The sequence below is a fragment of the Cavia porcellus genome, unplaced genomic scaffold, assembly GCF_034190915.1.
Source record: "Cavia porcellus strain 051 isolate PalLab524CR breed Dunkin Hartley unplaced genomic scaffold, mCavPor4.1 scaffold_24, whole genome shotgun sequence".
NCBI classification, from domain to species: domain Eukaryota; kingdom Metazoa; phylum Chordata; class Mammalia; order Rodentia; family Caviidae; genus Cavia; species Cavia porcellus.
The window spans coordinates 39,832,739-39,852,210 of NW_026947507.1; the positions used below are offsets into that span (position 1 = coordinate 39,832,739).

The 19,472-nt window shown below is 53.6% G+C and overlaps 1 protein-coding gene across 4 annotated transcripts; it reads right to left on the bottom strand.

Annotated features, from left to right (window-relative positions):
- Window positions 1–106: 106 nt before the first annotated feature.
- Window positions 107–18,151, bottom strand: Chrna2 (cholinergic receptor nicotinic alpha 2 subunit). Of its 4 annotated transcripts, none has more exons than XM_063234910.1 (8): window positions 17,763–18,151; window positions 13,699–13,799; window positions 10,496–10,738; window positions 9,363–9,514; window positions 9,106–9,150; window positions 6,668–6,777; window positions 2,961–4,014; window positions 107–1,696 (listed from the first exon to the last, which is right to left on the bottom strand). In XM_063234910.1, exons 3-8 carry the CDS (start codon window positions 10,566–10,568, stop codon window positions 1,571–1,573), a joined length of 1,560 nt encoding a protein of 519 aa, XP_063090980.1. In that variant the 5' UTR covers window positions 10,569–10,738; window positions 13,699–13,799; window positions 17,763–18,151; the 3' UTR covers window positions 107–1,570. The 4 variants fall into 4 exon arrangements, with proteins under 4 accessions (XP_063090980.1, XP_063090979.1, XP_063090982.1 ...); XM_063234909.1 differs by having other exon boundaries at window positions 2,961–4,128; XM_063234912.1 differs by lacking the exons at window positions 9,106–9,150; window positions 9,363–9,514; window positions 10,496–10,738; window positions 13,699–13,799; window positions 17,763–18,151 and having other exon boundaries at window positions 2,961–3,878; window positions 4,007–4,128; window positions 6,668–6,717.
- Between the last annotated feature and the right edge of the window lie 1,321 nt (window positions 18,152–19,472).

Genomic DNA, 19,472 nt, shown 5'->3' on the forward strand with positions numbered 1-19,472 from the left:
ATGTGCAGTTCCTCTTCAGGCTCTGGAGGGCCCTGGGTGTTGCTGAGGACACTGGGGTGTGGTGGGCGAGGAGGAGCCACACCACTGACTGACCAGCAGACCCGGCTTTATTTAATGGCTTTACTCACATGCGAGACAGACAAGGGGCAGGAACAACATGGCGATTACCCCTGGACCAAGCAGGGGAGCTGGGGGCTACATTCTCAGGAACAAGGAGGAGCCCAGACGAGAAAGGAAGAGGGAATTGAGGAGGGGCCTGCTGGGCCAGGATCTTGGGTAGAGGTAGGAGAAGACCTTAAGATTTCTGGGAAACAGAAAATTCCCCTATTCCATTTCCTGCCCAGGGGCTCGTGCTATCTAGAGAGCCCGGTGCCCACCTCTGTGAGATGCTGAGGTCTGGGCTCCCATCCCTCAGCCCCATGGAACTTCCCTGCTGTGGTGGAGGAAAAATGCACAGGCCACTGGACAGCTGACCCATCAGAACCAGGGGGTCTTCCTGGGAGGGGACCTTCCTGAGGCCTCAGCTTGCTGCCCCACTTCATGGACTCACGTCTCTAGGGCTGATCCCACACACCTGGTGCTGTGCTCTGCGCTGGTCAAGGGAGACAAAAGGCATCTGCCCCGCCTTGGAGGAGTTCAGACCAAAACCCTGAAGTAAAGTGGGTATCAGGGACCAGGCCCCTCTTTTGATTTTTGAGGTCCTGGGAATGGAGCCCAGGGAACACTGACTACATCTCTGGCTCTTTTTAAATTTAAATTTTGTTAAGTTTGGGACCTGCTTTAACATACCTTGCCCAGGTTGGGCTCAGACTTCTGGTCCTGCTGCCTCAGCCTTTCAGAGTGCTGGGACCACAGATGTGCACCACCATGCCCAGCTCAAGCTGCAAGTTTGAGTCAGGTGCACCCTGAGCGAGACTCAGGGTGGATGCCTTTGCCTCTGCTCGCTGTGTGCTCCGGTGGCCCCACAGGGCAGCAGCAAGCTCAGCTGGCTGGTGGCAGCCCCTTTGCAGCAAATTAGGGGGAGGGGGCAGGGGCTCAGAGGCGCTGCAGGTGGGGGCAAAGAATGCAGCGGACAGCCCCTCTCTGTTCCTCCCTGTCGTGCTGGGCTCCTTTCTGCACCCACAATGTTGCTGCTCATCTCCACCCCCAGGCCTCCACCCCTTCCCCCCATGTGCCATCCTGGGGGCTGCACCTCTCCCTCTGTCCTGGTCCCAGCCCTCCACCCCCTGTGTGGCTCTGTCACTTAGGGTCCACATTGCTCCTCTGGGAGCATCTTCGGCTCACACCGTCACTGTGATGTCCCAGGCTTCCAAAAGTAGATGCCTTCACCTCTTCCAGCTCCTCGGCCTCTGAGGCAGGGCTCTGCATCAGTCAGCAGGTTACAATGTGTGATGGCCAGAAGAACCATGCCCACCTGAAAAGCCGCACAGTCTGGGCCAGAGTGAGGACTCCACAGAAGCACACCAGGCAGATGGCTTTGACCCCAAAGGGTACACTAGAGGCAGCCGCAGTAAAGATCTCAGAAGATGGTGGGCAGGGGGACCTTAGAGTTAACACGAGGGGCATGGAGTCAGATCATTCCAGCCAGGAATGGAGGAAGAAAGAGCCCGACGGTTCCCAGGAAGCAGACGATGACGAACAACCAGAGGAATATCCTGTCGATGACCATGGCGACGTACTTCCAGTCTTCCTTCACCTGCAGGCGCAAAGGGGCTCAGAGTGAGGTAGGCGGCCGGGGAAGGGAGCGCTGCCTACCCACACAGGGGCAGCAGCTGTGGACTGGAGACCTGGGAAGCCGAGGTCAGCGCAGGGACAGGGTTGGATGTATGGGGGGCAGGGTCAGCTCCGGACTCTGCAACCCTCCCCAAGGGTCCTGTCTTATCCTATGCCACCTTCCAAGGGCTCACAGCTGTCTGTACTCTCTCAGCTTCTGAGAAAAGGAAGCTACAGGGGCACAGGATGTGCTAGCGCCACCTAGGGGCACGGAATCCCAAGCTACCCTCAGAGGGTGGTGAAGAGTTTGGCCCAGGCTGCCTTCGCAGCCACCTGCAGGACGTGCAGAGGAGGCAGGAGCCAGTCACTGTGACCCAGGGTGGGCTGGAGGTGGGTTGGGGGCTTTTTGGAGCTTGGGCTCACAGCTCAGTCCAGGGGAGCTGGGTTCCTAGCTGCTCCCAAGCGAATGTTTATGTTCTTATCTACTCCGCAAGGCCTCGCAGCAGCCACCCGCAGCCCTTCCTCCTTCCATGGCTAAGATGAATTCCGGTGCTAGACACTGGGTACACACGGCAAGGGCCAGGGAGAGGAGACCACCCTCACGCAGCCAAGCTTCTGCGGGGTATGCAGCCAAGACAAAGTCCACAGCATGCCCAGGCCCTGCTAAAGAGAAGGGCCGACCCTCCAGCTGGAAGGAGCAAAGTGGGGCTGCCCGGGCTGACACCGTCAGTCCCTCCTGATCTACCCTGGCACTTCAGTACCCCGTCCCACCTGCAGACAGAGATGAGAAAACACTGTTCCCACTCTCCACCTTCCAGTTAGGCTTGGGGCGTGGTTCTTGATTGTGTGTGCGCGTGCGCATGCGAGTGCATACAAACAAGTATTGGGGATTGAACCCAGGACCTTCACTCTGAGCTACACACCCAGCCCTTTTTATTTTGATTCAAGGTCTTGCTAAGCTCCTCTTGTGGAAGCCAAACTTGCAATCATCTCACCTCAGAGTCCCAGAGTCCTGGGATCACAGCCTTGAGCCAGAGGGGGCATTCTAGACCCCATAGGATTCTGCCACCTGCTAATGAGTCCCTAGAGCTGCCAGCTGAATGCCCTCTCTCACGACCAATTCCAGACTCTAGAGGACCAGTCCTCGAGGGAGGGGACTAGGTGGGCCTAAATTAACGCCCTGAAAAAAGGGGTCCCGTGCTAAGCTGGCAGAGCCCGAGGAGGGACCCTCAGCAGCCCACACGCACCGAAGAGTCAGCGTCCTCCGACCGCAGGTGCTTGGCGATGTAGTGCACACCTTCCAGGGCCTTCTGCATGCGAGAGGACAGCGAGCCTTCACGTTCCCACGATGCAGGCTCTGCTTTGGGCCCCGTCGCCCCCGGATGCAGGCGGCTGCTGCTGCTGCTACTGCGGCTGTAGAGGACACTCGTGCAAGGGGCTGGGCGTCCTGAGCACACCCAGGCTTCCTCCTCCTCCTCCTCCTCCTGCTCCTCTGCTACCTCCTCCCCTCGCTCCCACGCATCCACATTGGTCTCCAGCCAGTGACACGTGGGATTGAGCTTCAGGCCCGGTGACCCATGGAGCTCCAGGGGCGGCGCCGGCGGTCGGTTCATGAGCAACCAGCGGGGTACACAGCCCAGCAGGACCAGGCGCACCCAGTGGGGCATGGTGTGCGTGCGCGGCGAGCGGTGGTGCACGTTGAGCACGAAGACCGTGATGACGATGGAGAGGGTGACGAAGATCATGGTGAAGAGCAGGTACTCGCCGATGAGCGGGATGACCAGCGAGGTGGACGGGATGATCTCGGTGATGAGCAGCAGGAAGACGGTGAGCGACAGCAGCACGGAGATGCACAGCGTGATCTTCTCGCCGCAGTCAGACGGCAGGTAGAAGACGAGGACCGTGAGGCAGGAGATGAGCAGGCAGGGGATGATGAGGTTGATGGTGTAGAAGAGCGGCAGGCGCCGGATGACGAAGTAGAAGGTGACGTCGGGGTAGATCTCGGCACAGCAGTCGTACTTCTTGCTGTTGTAAGTGCCCGTGGCGTTGACGATGGCCCACTCGCCGCTCTCCCAGTAGTCCTTCAGGTCCACCATCTGCTCCATCTGCTCCAGGTCGATCTTGGCCTTGTCGTAGGTCCAGGAGCCGAACTTCATCTTGCAGTTCTGCTGGTCGAAGGGGAAGAAGGTGACGTCGATGCTGCAGGAGCTCTTGTAGATGGCCGGGGGCACCCAGTGCACGGCACCGGTGGAGAAGAGGTGGGCCTTGGTCATGTGGGTCACCGCAAACTCACCGTCAGCACTGGGGAGAGGAGACAGGCTGTGGTGCCCTGTACTGCCACCAGGCCGGGGAGCAGAAGCAAGAGGACCCCAAACACAGCCTGGCATGCATCCTCCGCAGGGACACGAATCTTTCCTGGAAAACACACGTACCTGAGTGTCTTTTCCAATATCATTGCTTTCATTGCGAAAGTGAGAAGTGGGAAAAGTAGTGGGAAATACAGGGGATGTTTTAGAGAACTACCATTAAAATTTAATCTCTTAGGGGCTGGGGATTTAGCTCAGCGGCATAAGCGCCTGCCTTGCAAGCAGGCAGTGGTGAGTTCGATCTCTGGTACCGATAAAAAGGAAAAAGACCAAAAAAATAAATAAAATAAAATAAAATAAAATAAAATTTAATCTCTTATCTAGCCTACATGGGGGTGTGATTGAAAAAACATGGTGAATTTAAATTTAAAAATTTATCACAGTAAAAGACACATTGCCACTAATTCCCCGCTCAAAATATTGCCCTTTCCTTAAGACACACTCATCCCGTTTTTCTTGCCCCTTTCTGAGGCAGCTCTGGAAGAGCTATTTTGTGAGTGTCTTTAGTTGTTCTGTTCAAGCTCCCTCCATGCCTTGAATTGATCCAGAAGGTCCAGTTCTGTGCGCATTTAGACTTTAGGGAAGAGCCAGAATCGGTACATTGCCGTATTCACTGGATAAAGGGGGTGAGGTCACCCCTAATGATTTTGCAAGCCTGCCTTTCCCCTGGGGGCACTCAGCAGGGCGTTCACTGTAGCTCTGAGGATGCCTGTGAAGAGTTTCAGAATGAGGACCCCAGGACTGCTTGGAAAGTGGCAAGAACAAGGGGATGAGTGTGTCTGGAGGGAAAGGGTGTTTGGAGGGGCATTCATGGCAGTGTGTTTTTTACTAAAATAAAAAATAAAAAATGTAAACATCCACTGTACGTTTTGGTCACACCTCCTTGTTGACTGTTGCACAGATCATTTTCAGAGCAGTATCACATATTTGAGATTGTGAACTGTATGCAGTTTTGTTCCCTGTTTTTATTTGTTTCATAGTTCTTGCTTTTAGAGAGCTGATTCCTTCCCTATCAGCAGGTGATGAGAGCCGTGAAGTGGAGAAGGGTCTTGGCTTTTCCACCCGGATCTTGTGGGTTTTGCTCAGCTGGGGCCTAGCACTTGGGCTGCTGAAGGAAGGTACTTCCTGGGGTCCCTGCTTCTAGCACGCATTTCTAGGTATCACCCCAGGCCTGAGGAACCAGAGACACATCGCAGTCATTCCAAGGTCACCGTTTGATCAGGGCTGAGAGATGGAAGGGCAGTGTGGCAGCAGAGGGTCTCATGGGGCTGAGGAGCAGGTGGGGCAAAGGGCACACTCAGAGGGCCTGGGGGAGTGGAGAGACGGGGTAGTGGGGCAGTGGAGAAGAGGGTAAGGTACAAGGCACTGACAAGCACACAGTGACCTATCTAGGCTCTGGGGACACAGAAAGACAGTGGCAGGAGGCTGAGCCTACAACTCCCCTTGAGCAGTAGCACAATGGGCCCCTCCTCCTCCAGTTCCAATGGGCCACTCTGAAGCCCAGCATCAGAATACACAGGAATAGAGCTTTTTTTTCTCCCAGAAGTTTCAGAATCGAGATATGGCAGGCTAGAGACAGGAATTTTGAAAGAGAGTAACAAACACACCAGCCAAAAATTCCAATTGAACCAGGCTTGGTGGTGAACACCTATAATCCCAGCAATATGGGAAGTTGAGGCAGGAGGATCACAAGTACAAACCAGAAGGGGAAACTTCGGAGCTTTGGCAGATTCTGTATTAAAATAAAAGAGGCTAGGGATGTCGCTTAGTTTACAAACGCTGGATTGAATCCCTATTTAAAAAACAAAAACAAACTACATTTTTCTAATTAAAGCTATTTTGGTCATTTCACATAATCGCCACTAGATGACCACCGGCTCCCAGTTTGGAGAAAGAATAACTTTGCTAGCGCTGGTGCAGGGACTCCGAACCTCTGCAAGGGTTTGTACTGGACTTCTGTCCTGTCCTTCAAGGCATTTCTTGTGATAATCACGTGGCCCTGGGGAAAGCCTTATCGGCAGTCCTAAAACTCCAGGTCCTCCCGATGCCAGTATTTGCCTCTGACCTCTGTCAGGCATGCAGGATTTTGGGTGCCAGCTCCCCAGCCAGAGGTGAGAGTGGGGACTAGAGTCCCGCAGCTCTAGTTTTTGCCCACTGGGATATTTAGGTGCCCCTGCCTTCCCTGAGACTCGAGCTGCCGTGGTCAGATCCCTCTTTCTTGGTCGTGCCCACGAGGTAGCTCTGAATAACAACGAGGCACCAGTCACACTGAATGGGTTTGTCCCCTTCAGAGTCTCTGGCCTAGGACACCACGTGTGGGTTCAGACAGCAGCGCCGCCCTCACAGAGCCCACTGTGGGCATCTGCAGAGCGCAGGCGCCGTGTTCCCCAAAGACCCCTCTGAACCGGCCCGCTTGTACCTCCAGCAGTGCCAGGCCCTGAGACACAGTAACTGCTCAATGCACGTTGGTGTATAGGCATGAAAGAAATAAAAGCATAAATTAAGCAGGTAAAAGGAGGCAGGGACCTCTCCTCCTATGTCCCCTACCTGGCATCCCCTGCCCCCCCCCCACTCCCGCCGTGTCCTACTTGTTGTAGAGCACAATGTCAGGGATCCAGATCATCTCGGAAGGGACCCGGAGGGAGGTGATGTTGCCGAAGTCGGCCGGGTTCCAGCGTAGCTTGTAGTCGTTCCACTCCTGTGGGCCGAGGGGTCTCATCACCACACTGCCAGGGTGGGGACCTGGGCCCCCGGAGCTCCCCGCACAACTCCACAGGAAAGAGGGGCTGCAGCGCCAGGACAGGGCCCGAGCCAGCTGTCCGGCACTGGGGCAGGAACCCAGCCTCCTCGCTGGGCCTGGACTTTGGTAGCCAGAATCCTGGCTGCCTGGTCCTCAGTCTGCCCTCCCTGAGGGACGACCCCAGTGGGCACCTCCTGTGTCTGCAGCCAAGCCCATTATTTCTGGAGCGTCACATTTATGCCCTGCACCCAGGAAGAGCCTCCCAGAAACCCGGCAGGACATGCTGAGCAGACACAAGTGTTTCCTATTTCACAGACCAGGGCACAGAGGTGGTCACCTGTGACCTTCAGACTGTGCTGGAGTTGTTCCCCTCAGGGATGGGATGCTCTCGGCTCCACCCACACTTCCATCAAGCCTGTTCAAGTGAGTCTGTTCTTCTCCCCCAGGTTGGGTTCTTACCCTCTCTCCAGTCTATCTGTCAGGTTTACAGGTTGAGCCACCATTTGGTGGCACCTCCGGGAATCCCAGCCTGGGGTAGTAGATGACATCATTTCCATTTTACAGATGAGGAAACTGAGGCTCCCCGAAGCTATGCACATAGCCCAGCATCAGGGGCTGTTGGAGGTGGCTATGGCAGCCTGGCTCCCCCTGCAGTGTCCTTTCCTTGTCACCCCAGCCTGACCCAGGTGACCAGGACACTGGGACAATGGGGGCAACTGAGGTTCTAGGCCTGCCTCCCCAGTGCTGTTGGACTGTGAGGCTTTCCAATTCCTTTCCCATCCTAGCCTCCAGGAGGTGCACCTGTAAAGGGGAGCCTGGGGGCCCCTGCACTAGCTGAATGGTGTCCCAAGGGAATTGCCCAAAGCCTCTGTTATTGTTGATTCATTGTGTCAACTTGAGAAGTTTAGAAATTTCACTCAGAGACTCAGCAGGGAGCCAGAGTCCTTACTTGTTAAACATCCTCAGCCTGTACAAGAGGAGGGCAGAGTGCTACACCTGCCCTGGGGTGGGGAGCGGTCGCCTGCTTACAGTATGAGCTCTTTTGCTCCTGCTGCTTTTGCTGGCTGCTGTCTTGAAGTATTGCCACCGTGCCATGCCACCCTGCCTTGGAGCCAGCTGATTATAGACTGAAACCTCCACAAACTGTGACCTAAATAAACCTTTCCTCCCTTCCTCTTGGGTGTTGGGTGTTTTGTCCTAGCAACCAGAAAAAAGTAACCAAAGACAGCCTCCTACTGCGCCATCTGAGTCCCTGACACACAGCCCACCTCCATCCAGGGCCCAGCAAGGCAGGCAGACAAGCAGAGGACACTGGTCCTGCAGTCTTCTGTGCATTCACCTCTGCCATAGGAAGGAGCAGGTACCAATGGGCTGCGGGCAGGGACTGTGGGCAGGGGGCCAGCTCCTCTTTCTCATTCTCCCGCTGCCTCAGTGCCTTGGGAGTGGATGGGCAGAGCGTGAGGGGGAGGGAAGGGCTCTAAAGAGCTGGTCCCTGAGTCTGTCCCAGGCACAGCATATCAAAGAGAGCCACACATTCTTTGGCTTCTCTTCCACTGAGAGGCAGGATCGACACCCCTCCCCTGGATCCAGCTGGATTCCTTCAGATCAATGGAATCCAGTGAGATCCATGCTGGGCCAGTGTCCCAACATGAGACTAACAGTTTCTGCTTCCTGTTTCTTAGCACCATCATTCTGGGAACCTTGAGCTACCAGGTGAGAATCCAACTCCCCTGCAGGACAGAGCCCAGAGAATGACCCTGAAAGTGCCCAACGGCAGAGGAGCCTAGTCTGGGCCAGCCTTCTAGAACCTTCTAGAGTCTTCTGGACCATTTTCCACACCCCCTTGCCAAGGGATATACACGTGAAGGAAACTGTCTTAGACTCTCCACAACAGACTCAGTCACCAGCCAGACTCCGAAGTACCCTAGCTTTGACCATGCAAAGCATATAAAGCCCTGCTCAGTGGTAAGCTGGTCATTGCTTTAAGCCGCTAAACTTCGGGGTCTTTTCAGGCAGCAAAGACATGGAACACTCAGTGTTCTCTGGGTCTCAGGATAGAACACACCCAGCTGTATTCTGCCCTTCACCTTCCTCAGCTGTCAAATGGGCAGAGTGAACCCTCCGGTGGGGCATGGTGGCAGTGCCATAATCTCTGAACACTCTAAGTGGCCACTGTTTGGGAACTATGAACTCCATATCCAGCTTCTCCTTGGCCCTGGTCGGCAAAGGGTCTCTCAGGGGCCCAAGTCAGGGGGCTCCTGGCCCCTCCTTTGGGGCAGCCCTCACCTGCTTTAGCCAGACATTGGTGGTCATCATCTGGTTCTTCTCATCCTGGCCAGCAGTGGGGAGAGGGAAAGAGCAGTCAGAGTGAACCCCAACCTGGGAGGGCCACCTCTTCTGAGACTGCCACATGCACAAGGCCCTCTGAGAGGTTTGTGGGCCAGTAGAGAGGCAGGAGAGCAGGAGGAGGACGAGGGACCCAGCTGTGACCTAGGAGGGCTGGGAGGATGGGGTGGGGTGCAGGGCATGCAGGACAGGCGCACCACATCGATGAGCTGGGCGATGGACAGTCCAAAGCGCACGATCACCACATCCGAGGTATTGGGCACCGGCCGTGCCCAGCGGTTATAGCCCCCAAAGAGGTGTTTGAAGAGGCGATCCTCGGCCTGCGTGTGAGAGCCTCGCTGTGCCAGCACTGTGGGATTAGCAGAGGAGAGGAAAGGTCCCCGGGAGGCAGAGGCAGCAGTGTCTACCTCCCCTCCGGGCAAAAGCACCAAGTCACTGAGCCTGTTCGTTCATCTGATAAGGGGGGATGTGAACCAGCCCAGCCGCATCTCTGTGGGGCTGATGTGACCATCAGATGCCATGCCCTGTGCCCTCTTCAAAGATCAGTGCCTTTGTGAGATCAGCCAGCAAAGGAAGCACCGTACAGCAGGAGCCAGTGATGCCCAGACTTAGCGATGAGATTCAGCTTCACACTCAGGATCATCCAGGGGCACAGGGACGTGGAGGAGGCACCTGGTCGACGCAGGGGGAGCAAGAGGGCAGTGGGAGACCACCCCCACTATGGCTGGCAGGGGACGGCTCTGGCTCCCACCCATGTGGCAGACAAACCACCGAAGCCAGCCTGGAAGCCCTCCTCTGCCACTAAGCTTGTCACCCTGGATCTGCCTTCCTCCCCTGGCACTTGCCACTTCCTGTCAGTGAGGCAGAGCACTGCAGAATTGTGCACCAGGGAGTTTGTCCCCAGGCTCTTCAGACAGCATCCCCACTCTATGGCTGTGCTGCCCAGGCAGGTGGAGAATGCCAGCTCCAAAACCCAGAGAGCACAGGCCATCTGGGACAGAGGTCACTGCAGTGATAATCTTTACCATGTGGGTGTCCTGAGGGTCCCCCATAGCCCAGGTGCTAGTCAAACATCGTTTGGTCCCCAGAATAGCCCTGGGAGGGCCACAGAACTATTTGTACTTTGCAGATAAAGAACGCTGAAGCTTGGCACATTCAAGGCGACACAGCTGCTGAGCCAGAGCTGTGACAGCCCTGTTGCCTTCTCCCCAGGAACCCATCCCCTGGCTGACAACCTCTCAGGACCCCTGCAGTCTTGATGACTGCAACAAAAGGATACAGCCTTGGGGTGCACAGGTGACACAAAGCCCTGGTGATGACACCCACTCACCTGCTGGCATCAGAAGGAGCCACCACAGCCTGAGCTTGGTCAAGGACAGGAGTGCAGGACAGGGGCGGCCCATGGCTTCCCCTGGACATCAGAAGCAGGGTGGACCTGGGCTCTTGGGATGAACCCTGACACTCTGACAGGGCCCTCAGGGTGCTGGTGTGACAAGGCTGCTGGAAAGAGCAGGCTATGACTTCTTCACGGCTCTGGCTTTAGTGTTCCATCTGCACAGTGGGGATAATCAGGCTGCACAGGGGTCAAAGAAGGACACGGGTTTGACTCACAATAGCCAGACAGGGAAAGAACCAGGCATTCATCAGCTGATGGACAGGTGAACACATGCAGCCGTCCACACGACAGAACATGCAGCCCCCGACACAACAGAGCATCCAGTTATCCACTCAAGGGAGCACGCAGCTCCCCACACAGTGGAACAGCTTCCACCATCAGAAGGACCAACATGAACCACTACGTGGACACACCTTGGAGACCTTGTGCAAAGTGAAAGAAGCCGGCTGCAAAAAGCCACTTCCCATGAGCTGTTCGTGTGGGTGCTCAGAGTAGTTAAATCTACAGGTGCGGAAGCAGCCTGGGGGCGCAGTGAGGCGGAGGAGGCGGAGGAGGGAGTGGCTGTTGGGTGACCGCTGGGTCCCCTGCTAGGGCAGTGGAATAGCAAAGCAGTGCTGCTCACACAATCCTGGAAATGTGCTCAAATGCACCAAACTGGACTTGGTGGGGGGCTACTGGGATTGAAACTCCGGCTTTTACCCTGAGCTACATCAGCATCCCTGGCCCAATCCCCTCCTGAGCTTTTTACTGTGTACTTTGAGACAAGATCTCAAAGTTGTCTAGGCTGGGCTCAAATTTGTGATCTTCCTGCCTCAGCCTCCCAGAGCACTAGGATTATAGGTGCACACTATATGCTCTGGCTTCTGAATTGCACAGTTTTTTACAGGGTGACTTGTATGGTATGTGAACTGTATTTCATGAAGTTGTTATTTGAAATATGAACACCTTTTGGGTTACTAAGAAGTACCCAACTCTCAGAGGGAGGCTGACGTAGGGTGAAAACAGGGCAGAACCCAGCAGCTGATGCAGAAAGGGTGCTGGGCATAAGACAGACAGGACATCAAAAGTGGGTGAACCTCTGAGTGTCTCTATGGAGACGGCACATTTGTTAGTTTATATATTATTTTATTTCCTATGTGATCTAAAAATATGTGTCACTAAAATAACATTATGCACTAATTTAAAAGTTTACATATTTTGCTGGGGGTGGTGGTGCAGGTCTGGAATCCCAGCACTCAGGAGGCTGAGGCAGGAGGATCACCATGAGTTTCAGGCCAGCCTAGGCTACCTAGTGAGTTTAAGGACAACCTGGACTACACAGTGAGACCTTGTCTCAAAAAAAAAAAAAATTTACAAAACTTTATGCATTCAAACTAGCCTTACCCTAGCTAAGAGTGGTGGTGCGTGCCTGTAATCTCAGCACTTAGAAGACTGAGGCAGGAGGATCACTGCAATTTCAAGGCCAGCCTGGGCTACAAAGAACCCATCCCAAAAAGGAAAGGAAAAGAAAGGGAAGGGAGGGGAGGAGAGGGGCGGAGAGGGGAGGGGAGGGGAGGGAAAGATGGGGAACGGGACAGGACAGAACAGACAAGATGAGACGAAACAAGACAGAGAAGAGAGAAGAGGGAGGGGAGGAGAGGGGCAGGGAGGGGAGGGGAGAGGGGAGGGGAGGGGAGGGGAGGGGAGGGGAGGGGAGGGGAGGGGAGAAGAGAAGAGAAGAGAAGAGAAGAGAAGAGAAGAGAAGAGAAGAGAAGAGAAGAGAAGAGAAGAGAAGAGAAGAGATCTTTCTTGGGAGAACAGGATGTTTCCCGCTCGGTTGCTCTTTGTGTATGTGACCCAGAGATAGAACAGTGATTCTTGGTATAGACTATTGATCCGGGATTTCCTTTTGGGATGATGAGAATGTTCTGGAACTAGGTAGTGGAGATGGTTAAATAATGTTTTGAATACACTGACTAGATGCCATCAAAGGTAATCTGCACATACATTTTAACTACAACTTCTTAAAAAAAAAGAATATGGGAATATGGGTAAGAGAGTGCTTTTAAAAAATAAATCAGGATGGCCCAGTGCTCAGGAGGCTGAGGCAGGAGGGTTGCTTTGAGTTTGAGGCCACGCCTGGTCTATGAAGCGAGTTCAAGGCCAGCCTGAACTACACAGTGAGGCCTTGTTTCAAAAAGATAAAAAAATAAATTAAATTAAATTTTAAAAATATAAGTCAGTCTAGCACTTGTGGGAACTGAAGTAAAGGGACCCACAAATTCAAGCCCAGCTTGGATAACTTATAAATGAAGGGTCAGGGGTGCAGCTCAGGGGAAGACTCCTGGGTTCTCAGTATTGAAACAACAAACAAAAAAATATACAATCTCATAGATGGAAGGGCATCATGAAGCCACTTCTGCTGGCCATTGCCATCCCTAGCATGTCATGATCTCTCAGCAGGGAGCCCAGAGGTCCCAAGGACCCCTACGTGCCCCCTGCCCTGTCACATCAGCCCGCTCTGCACCCCAGGGACAGAACTGGCCTGGGGTTTGAAAGCGTGGCTTTGAGTCTTGCCAGGCCACTCTGCCTGACCAGGATTTCATCTTCTCGGAGAGACAGAGTCACACACAGGGGAGACCTCCCCACACAGGTCCTGCAAGCTGCAGCCTGCCTCCGTGGCTGTCACCACAGTGTGATCCAGCACCAGCAGTGACACTGGTGCCGCCCGGGGGCAGGGAGAGCCTGGGAATGGTTTGACAGTTTGACTGGAGGGTCAAACTGGGTGTTGTAACCTCTGACAACGTAATTATCCTAGCAGGCTGTCCTAGTATGGGGGAAAGCACCCTGCGCCAGCTTTCCCGGAGGGAAACCACAGGTTCCTCTGCTTTGTGCCACCTTTCAGAGGTGTCTTATCCCTCCCTGCCCCCCAAACATCTCAGCCAGCAGGGGAAGAAAGCCCAAGGTTCCCAGTAGGGCTGCTCTGGGAAGCTCCTCAGAATAGTGCCCCAAGGATAAAGACAGAGCTGCCTGGCAGGGGGACCCCCTGTGCTCAGCAACCCGGGGCTGCTGCCGTCCACACCCTGGGCCCGGAGCTCTCCCATTAGTGCAAACTAATGTCCCCTGCAAATTGTGCACATGCCCCGTACAGCACCCACCTGGCCTGGCTCCAGCAGCTTCTGCAGCCCTGGTGAGCTTAAGCAGTGGGGTCTGGGGTCCCTAGTCCTCAAGGGGCTTCTTCCACTTCCACGCTGCTCCTCTGCAAAGGAAATGGCACTGTCAGCTTCCACTCAGGAGAGCTGGCATTGCCCTCTTGCTCCTTTCTCTTAATCTTCCCTTCCCTGGGTGCGCACGGGTCTCCTGTTTTCTCCGGGGCAGCGGGTGTAGGCCATTTTTCCTACTACTTGACACTGTTCTACATTTTCCAGATTTCCTCCCATGCATTAGTTATTCAGCATAATGAAGTCTTTTTATGCATGCGGTGATTCCTGCATCAGCCCTCCCAGGCTCGCTGGGTTGGGGGTGCACGCAAAATTTCCTAGACTTAGACTCTAGCTGAGTGAGGGGCAAGCAGTCAAGGCCAACTCTGTGACGGGGGCATAGGCTGCGTCCCTCAGCAGAGTGGAAAATCAAAATGTGGTCCAGGTACAAGGTAAAAGAAAGAGAATTCAGCCTTTAAAAGGAAGGAAATTCTAGCACGTGCCAGGATACTAAGCCAAATAAGCCTGGGGTGGGGGAAGGGGGGGACGGGGGAGGGGGGGACAGGGACAGCTCACAAGAGGTGCCTGGAGTAACCAAATCCACAGAAACACGTGGCTGGGAGGGGGAGGCAGGAGCTAGAGTTGAAGGTGCAGAGCTGTATTCCCGGGAGACAAGAGGGGCTGGAGGTGGACGGTGCTGATGGTTGCTCTGTCAATCACCTTCCCATCACTGGGCACAACGCCCAACATCCACAACTTAAAAGAAGAGGGGTTTATTTTGACTCATGTTTTTCAGAAGATTCCATGCAGAGTCAGCTGGCTCCCAGGCCAGCACAGCAGAGCAGAAGGGTGTGGGTGGAAGAAAACTGCTCACTTCATGGTGGCCAGGAAGCAAAGAGAAAGGTGGAAGCAGCAACGAACCTCCAGAGATCTCCTCTTCCAGCCAGTTCTGCCCCCCTCCTAACAGCCAGGATTCCTCCACTGGCTATTGCCCAGGGTCCAATCACCTTCCAAAAGCCCCATCTCTGAGCATAGGAGGCTTTGGAGGTCATCCTAGATCCAGCAGTGGTAGCAAACCTCGGGCATGCATGCCACAGTGGGCTGTTCGTTATCACTGAACGCTGTAAAAAGTTTGCCCTCACTGGGCAAGAGTAGCTGCCCAATCACATGGCCTTAGGCCACCCAGCTGCACAGTGGCTAGAGCAGTAAGTTGTGTGTATTTTACCAATGTAGTAGAAGAGAAGCCAGCTGTGTTCACCTGGACTTATGTTTAGGCTGAGACACCTGAACCCCTTAGGTGGCACCAAAGTTGGGACTAAGGTCAGGGCTGGTGCCAGCCCCTAGCTCAGTGCCAGCTCACTGGGCAGACTCCAGGTGGGTAGAACCTCTCATGAACAGTTCCTGAGGAGGAAGGAGACCCCAAGAACGTTTAGGGAGGGAGACCAAGACTTGCCCTGAATTTAGGGAACAAGACCAACAAAAATTAGCTCTCGTTATCCGCTCATTTTTTTCCTTATTAATTGATCCTTCCACCATCTCATCCTTTGCTAGAGCCAACAGTATGCTGGGCAATGGGGCAGAGAACTGGGCTCCTGGGCCCTGAGGGTGACACAGAAAAAAGCTAGAAGAAAGAAGAGTCCTGGAGTTGCTTTTGGTCTCCCTGGCTTCCACGGTGTCCTGGGAGGGCCCGAGGGAGGCTTCCCTTCCAGGTGTTAGACAGCTCCCCAGGTGTGGAAGTCCTTCCCTGAGTCAGGCTCTGCGTGAGCACCTGAAAGAGGCCTGAGCTGAGCCAGCTGGAGGCTCCTAGTGTCACCACCAAAAGCTAAGTTCGTCACCACACGAGAGACCGCAGAGTGGGTGGTTTTCCCTCTGCTCCTTGTCACTTGTCAGACACCTGACAATCCCAGAACCATTTTCAGGTTCCTTTTCTCTCTTCCTCCCTCTACCCTGGAGGACTTCAAGAGTCCCGAGCCCTCCCTAAGTTATCCATGGACGTCACCTCACCTACCCTCCCCATCTGGAAGCGCTGTTGGCTGATGAAATCAAGAAGAGCTATAAAATCAAGGCTTCTTCCCTTCATCACACAGGTTGGAAGGCTCGCTGCTTTCTTTTCATTTGAAGTTAGCAAACAGGGCCCAGCAAGTGCCAGGAAAGCGAATCCCAGGGTCCCTGTGCACACTGACCCTCAGAGGTCTTCTGAAGACCTCGCAGCTGTGCCCTCATAGGGTTTCAGGGCTTTTCTGCCCTCAGATGGATTTGCCTTGTCCCAGGAAGCTGCAGAGAAAAGAGATTATCATCTCTTCTCTGTGAGTATAGTAAGCAGATCAATTTCTCTCAGTCCCCAGAGTTTCTAGCTAAAGCTGAATGTCGAGCTCCAGTCCTTAGCTTCTCAACTGCAGTGTGGGGCATGCAACCCAGGGGCACCAACAGGAAGGTAAATGTATGAGCAACTCTGCCTGTCCTTGTGTGTGTCCCACAGATCCCTGTCCCATGACTGCCATTGATAAGCCACAATCAGCCCTAGGTCTGTGGGAGGTGTTCAGTGAGCGCGGACAGGTGCACACCCCAAAGGCAGACCACCCGCAGTCAAGGTTCTAGAAATTTTCAGGTCACTAACTGCTCCTTCCATCCAGTGTCAAGATTGTAAATTCCAAGTGGCATCATCTAATTCACCTTCTAATTATGCACAGTAAATATGTCCCTATGATTGAGGACAGGAATCCAGGTACACTCATGCTGCATCATTTAAATATCCAGAGGCGATGTCCTGGACTCTGGAAGAATGTGCAAATGAGATGCAGTTGACTCTAGTGGCTATGCAGCTTCACATTTGTATCCTTGGTAATTAGCTCACTGTAATAATTTCATTAATTTATCACCAGAAACCAAAGGCTAGATGGTTTCAGGTAATTGACAGTAATTAGAGTAACCTTCCACCTCCAGCCACAAAAGAATTTAAAGAGAAACAACTCTGGACTCTGATTCCCTGTGTGACTGGATTGGCAGTTCTGGGGGAGTGCGGGATAAGGGGGTGATGCTCCTGTGTGTAAAACCTGGGTAAAGAAGAGCAAACAAAGACCATGCAAAAGCTACTACATGTATAAAGTACTCCGAATCGATGTCCCCATAGGGCTGAAGTTCATCAGCATCCGAATCCATGCCCCTCCTGTCCTCTCTCACCCACCCGGATCCCTGTCACATGGAACTCAGGGTGCTGGGGTGCTGCTCCTGCCCATCTTCCCCCACAGCTGCTTATCAGCTTCTTACCCATTCATCCACTTTTTACTCTTTTCACAGCATCGCTTCCTCCCAAAAGCCTGCCCAGCCCCACCTGCCCCTCCCTGCCATCCAGAAAGCAAGCCCAATGCACCTGACATGGGAGCCCAGCTCTTCCCCAAATGTCACTGCCATACCCTGCAAGAAACCCCTTGATTTAAGGAAATGATGCTATTTCTTCTTCTTCTAAACATAGCTCTCCAGAAAGGCTTCAGGGACAGAGTGCACTTCCAGCTTTCACAGATGCTCTGCCCGATGACCTGATCCTAACAGACCCTTAACCTCTCAAGGATGGAGGGAATCCTTGAGGTCACAACAACTGGGACTCTCTCCATCGGTTCCAGCCTCCATCAACCCAGCGAGGAAGATTTGGAACCTTCCGAGTTAATAAATACTATTGCTGTCTGCTAGTCTTCAGCTGGCATTTGAATATTTACTGAATTAATAAGTAAATGAGCCAAGGAGGGAATGTAGTAATTAAGGTGTAGGCACAGATTTGGTGCTAGAAAGCCACTATTTTTGACACTGAAACATCACAGAAGATCAGAGTTGTTTCATTCTCACGGGGCTTGAAACAACCCAGCAGGGACAGGCAGGAAGCTAAAATTCTCCCGGAGCAGGCAGCTTTTAACATTCTGGAATGACCCTCCCTTAATTGTCCACAATGCCCAGTATCCCCTCAGCCCCACCCGAAATCTCTCACATGCACAACACTCCCAGCGTAAGCCAGGGAGCAGCTCACTTACCTGTGATCACAAAAGAACACGGGGCACTCAAGGGACACAGAACTGGTCTGGCTGGGAGACCCAGGACAGCCAACAAGAGTCCCTTTCAACAGGGAGTGGCAGGTGCAGGATGTAGCTTGGTCACTTCAATATCATGGTCAAGCAGGCGCCGCAGCCTGAGGGGTCAGCTCGGGGTGAGAACTCTTTACAGTGAAGGACAAATTCTGCAGTGGGACCCGATTTCGTGGGGTTGCCCAGCTGTGGGAGGCAGAGGGGCACCACACAGGTGCTATGAGAGTGGCCTGGAAAGCCCAGCACAAGGGCAGCAACTGTAGGAGAAACTCATGCCTGGCCCCAGGAGGGACCACAGTAGAGTGAGCACAGATGCTGTCCTGTCCTCCCTCTCTCATTCTCTCTCTCGCCCTCTCTCTCTCTCTGGAGCAGGGAGGAGGAGCTTGTGGCTATTCAGCCTGTGTCCAGCAGGGACAGACACAGACACAATTACCTGTGCCTCCTCTCTGTCCCGTCTTGTGATGCTTCACTCTCTGCTCTGAAGGACCAGAACTGCACGCCCCAGGGGTCCCGAGTTCACCCCCAGTGAGTTGCACCTGAGCTCAGCACTGTCTGCCACACAGCAGTAGAGTTTTCAGTAAAGAAAGAGCAGGGACAGAGCCAGAGGCCACCGGCAACACTTTCCTCCTGCTCTTCTCCCCCATGGGACCTGTGCTCCTGCACCCAGCCACCTGCGGGGCACAGGTCACACATGCCACCACCTAGTTTGGCTGCTTGCCTGACTGCCTTCCCCTTCCCCAGCCTCGGTGAAGGTGACCTTGGCTTCTGTCATCTAGAGAAGTGGGGGCAGTGTCCTCCAAAGCAATAAAGGGACTTCTCGGTCACCTTCTCTCTAGCATCACACCCAGCATCTTGAGTCTTGGAGCCTATGGTCTTGAGAGTCCCTATCTGTTAACCAGTCCTGGCTTTCTCACAGGGGCCTCTCCCTACCGGTCTGCTGTTCCTTGCCCTCAGCTCCAGAGTAAGTGTCCTTCCGACCCCTAAGATCTCTGGGTTCTGCTTCCTGTCAAGCTACTTACCTCGGTAAGTAAGGTTCCTGTCAGCTAACCTTACCTTGTCTCAGCTCCCTGACTTTGTTCAAAGCTAAGGCCCTGGACACCAGGGGCCAGGGTGATGTCTGGCTCTGTTCCTTCTTCACAGCTGTGTGATCTTGGATGGGTCTCTAAGCTTCTTCACCCTGATTTCCTCACAGGTGAAAGGAGGATGGGAATGAGGTTCCTACTCCACAGACTTGTGAAGAATGAGTTGGCACAAACACTGTGAGATGCTTCAGGGGAGCTGTACCCAGCATATGTATGCACACACATGCCCGCATGTACATGTATTAAGCAAGCGCAGATGCATACAATCATTAGTATCGTCGCTGAGAACACTGAAAGATACAGATACAGTCATAATTGGGCCCTTGACTGCTTTGAAACTCATTGAACTTGAAAGCCATTGAATTTGATACTTGAGGCATTGTGACGTGAAAATCTTGTCCTGGTACTTGTCTGTTTGGTAATCAACACAAATTCTAGAACTCATTGGTGCTGATTGCCTAAGTCGACATCCCAGGCAAAAAAATTTATTTAGTATTCATCATTTTGTACTCATTGCATGAGTGCCAAGATATCACTGTACAAAAAACAAATCGTAAAACTCCCAAATTCTCACTCT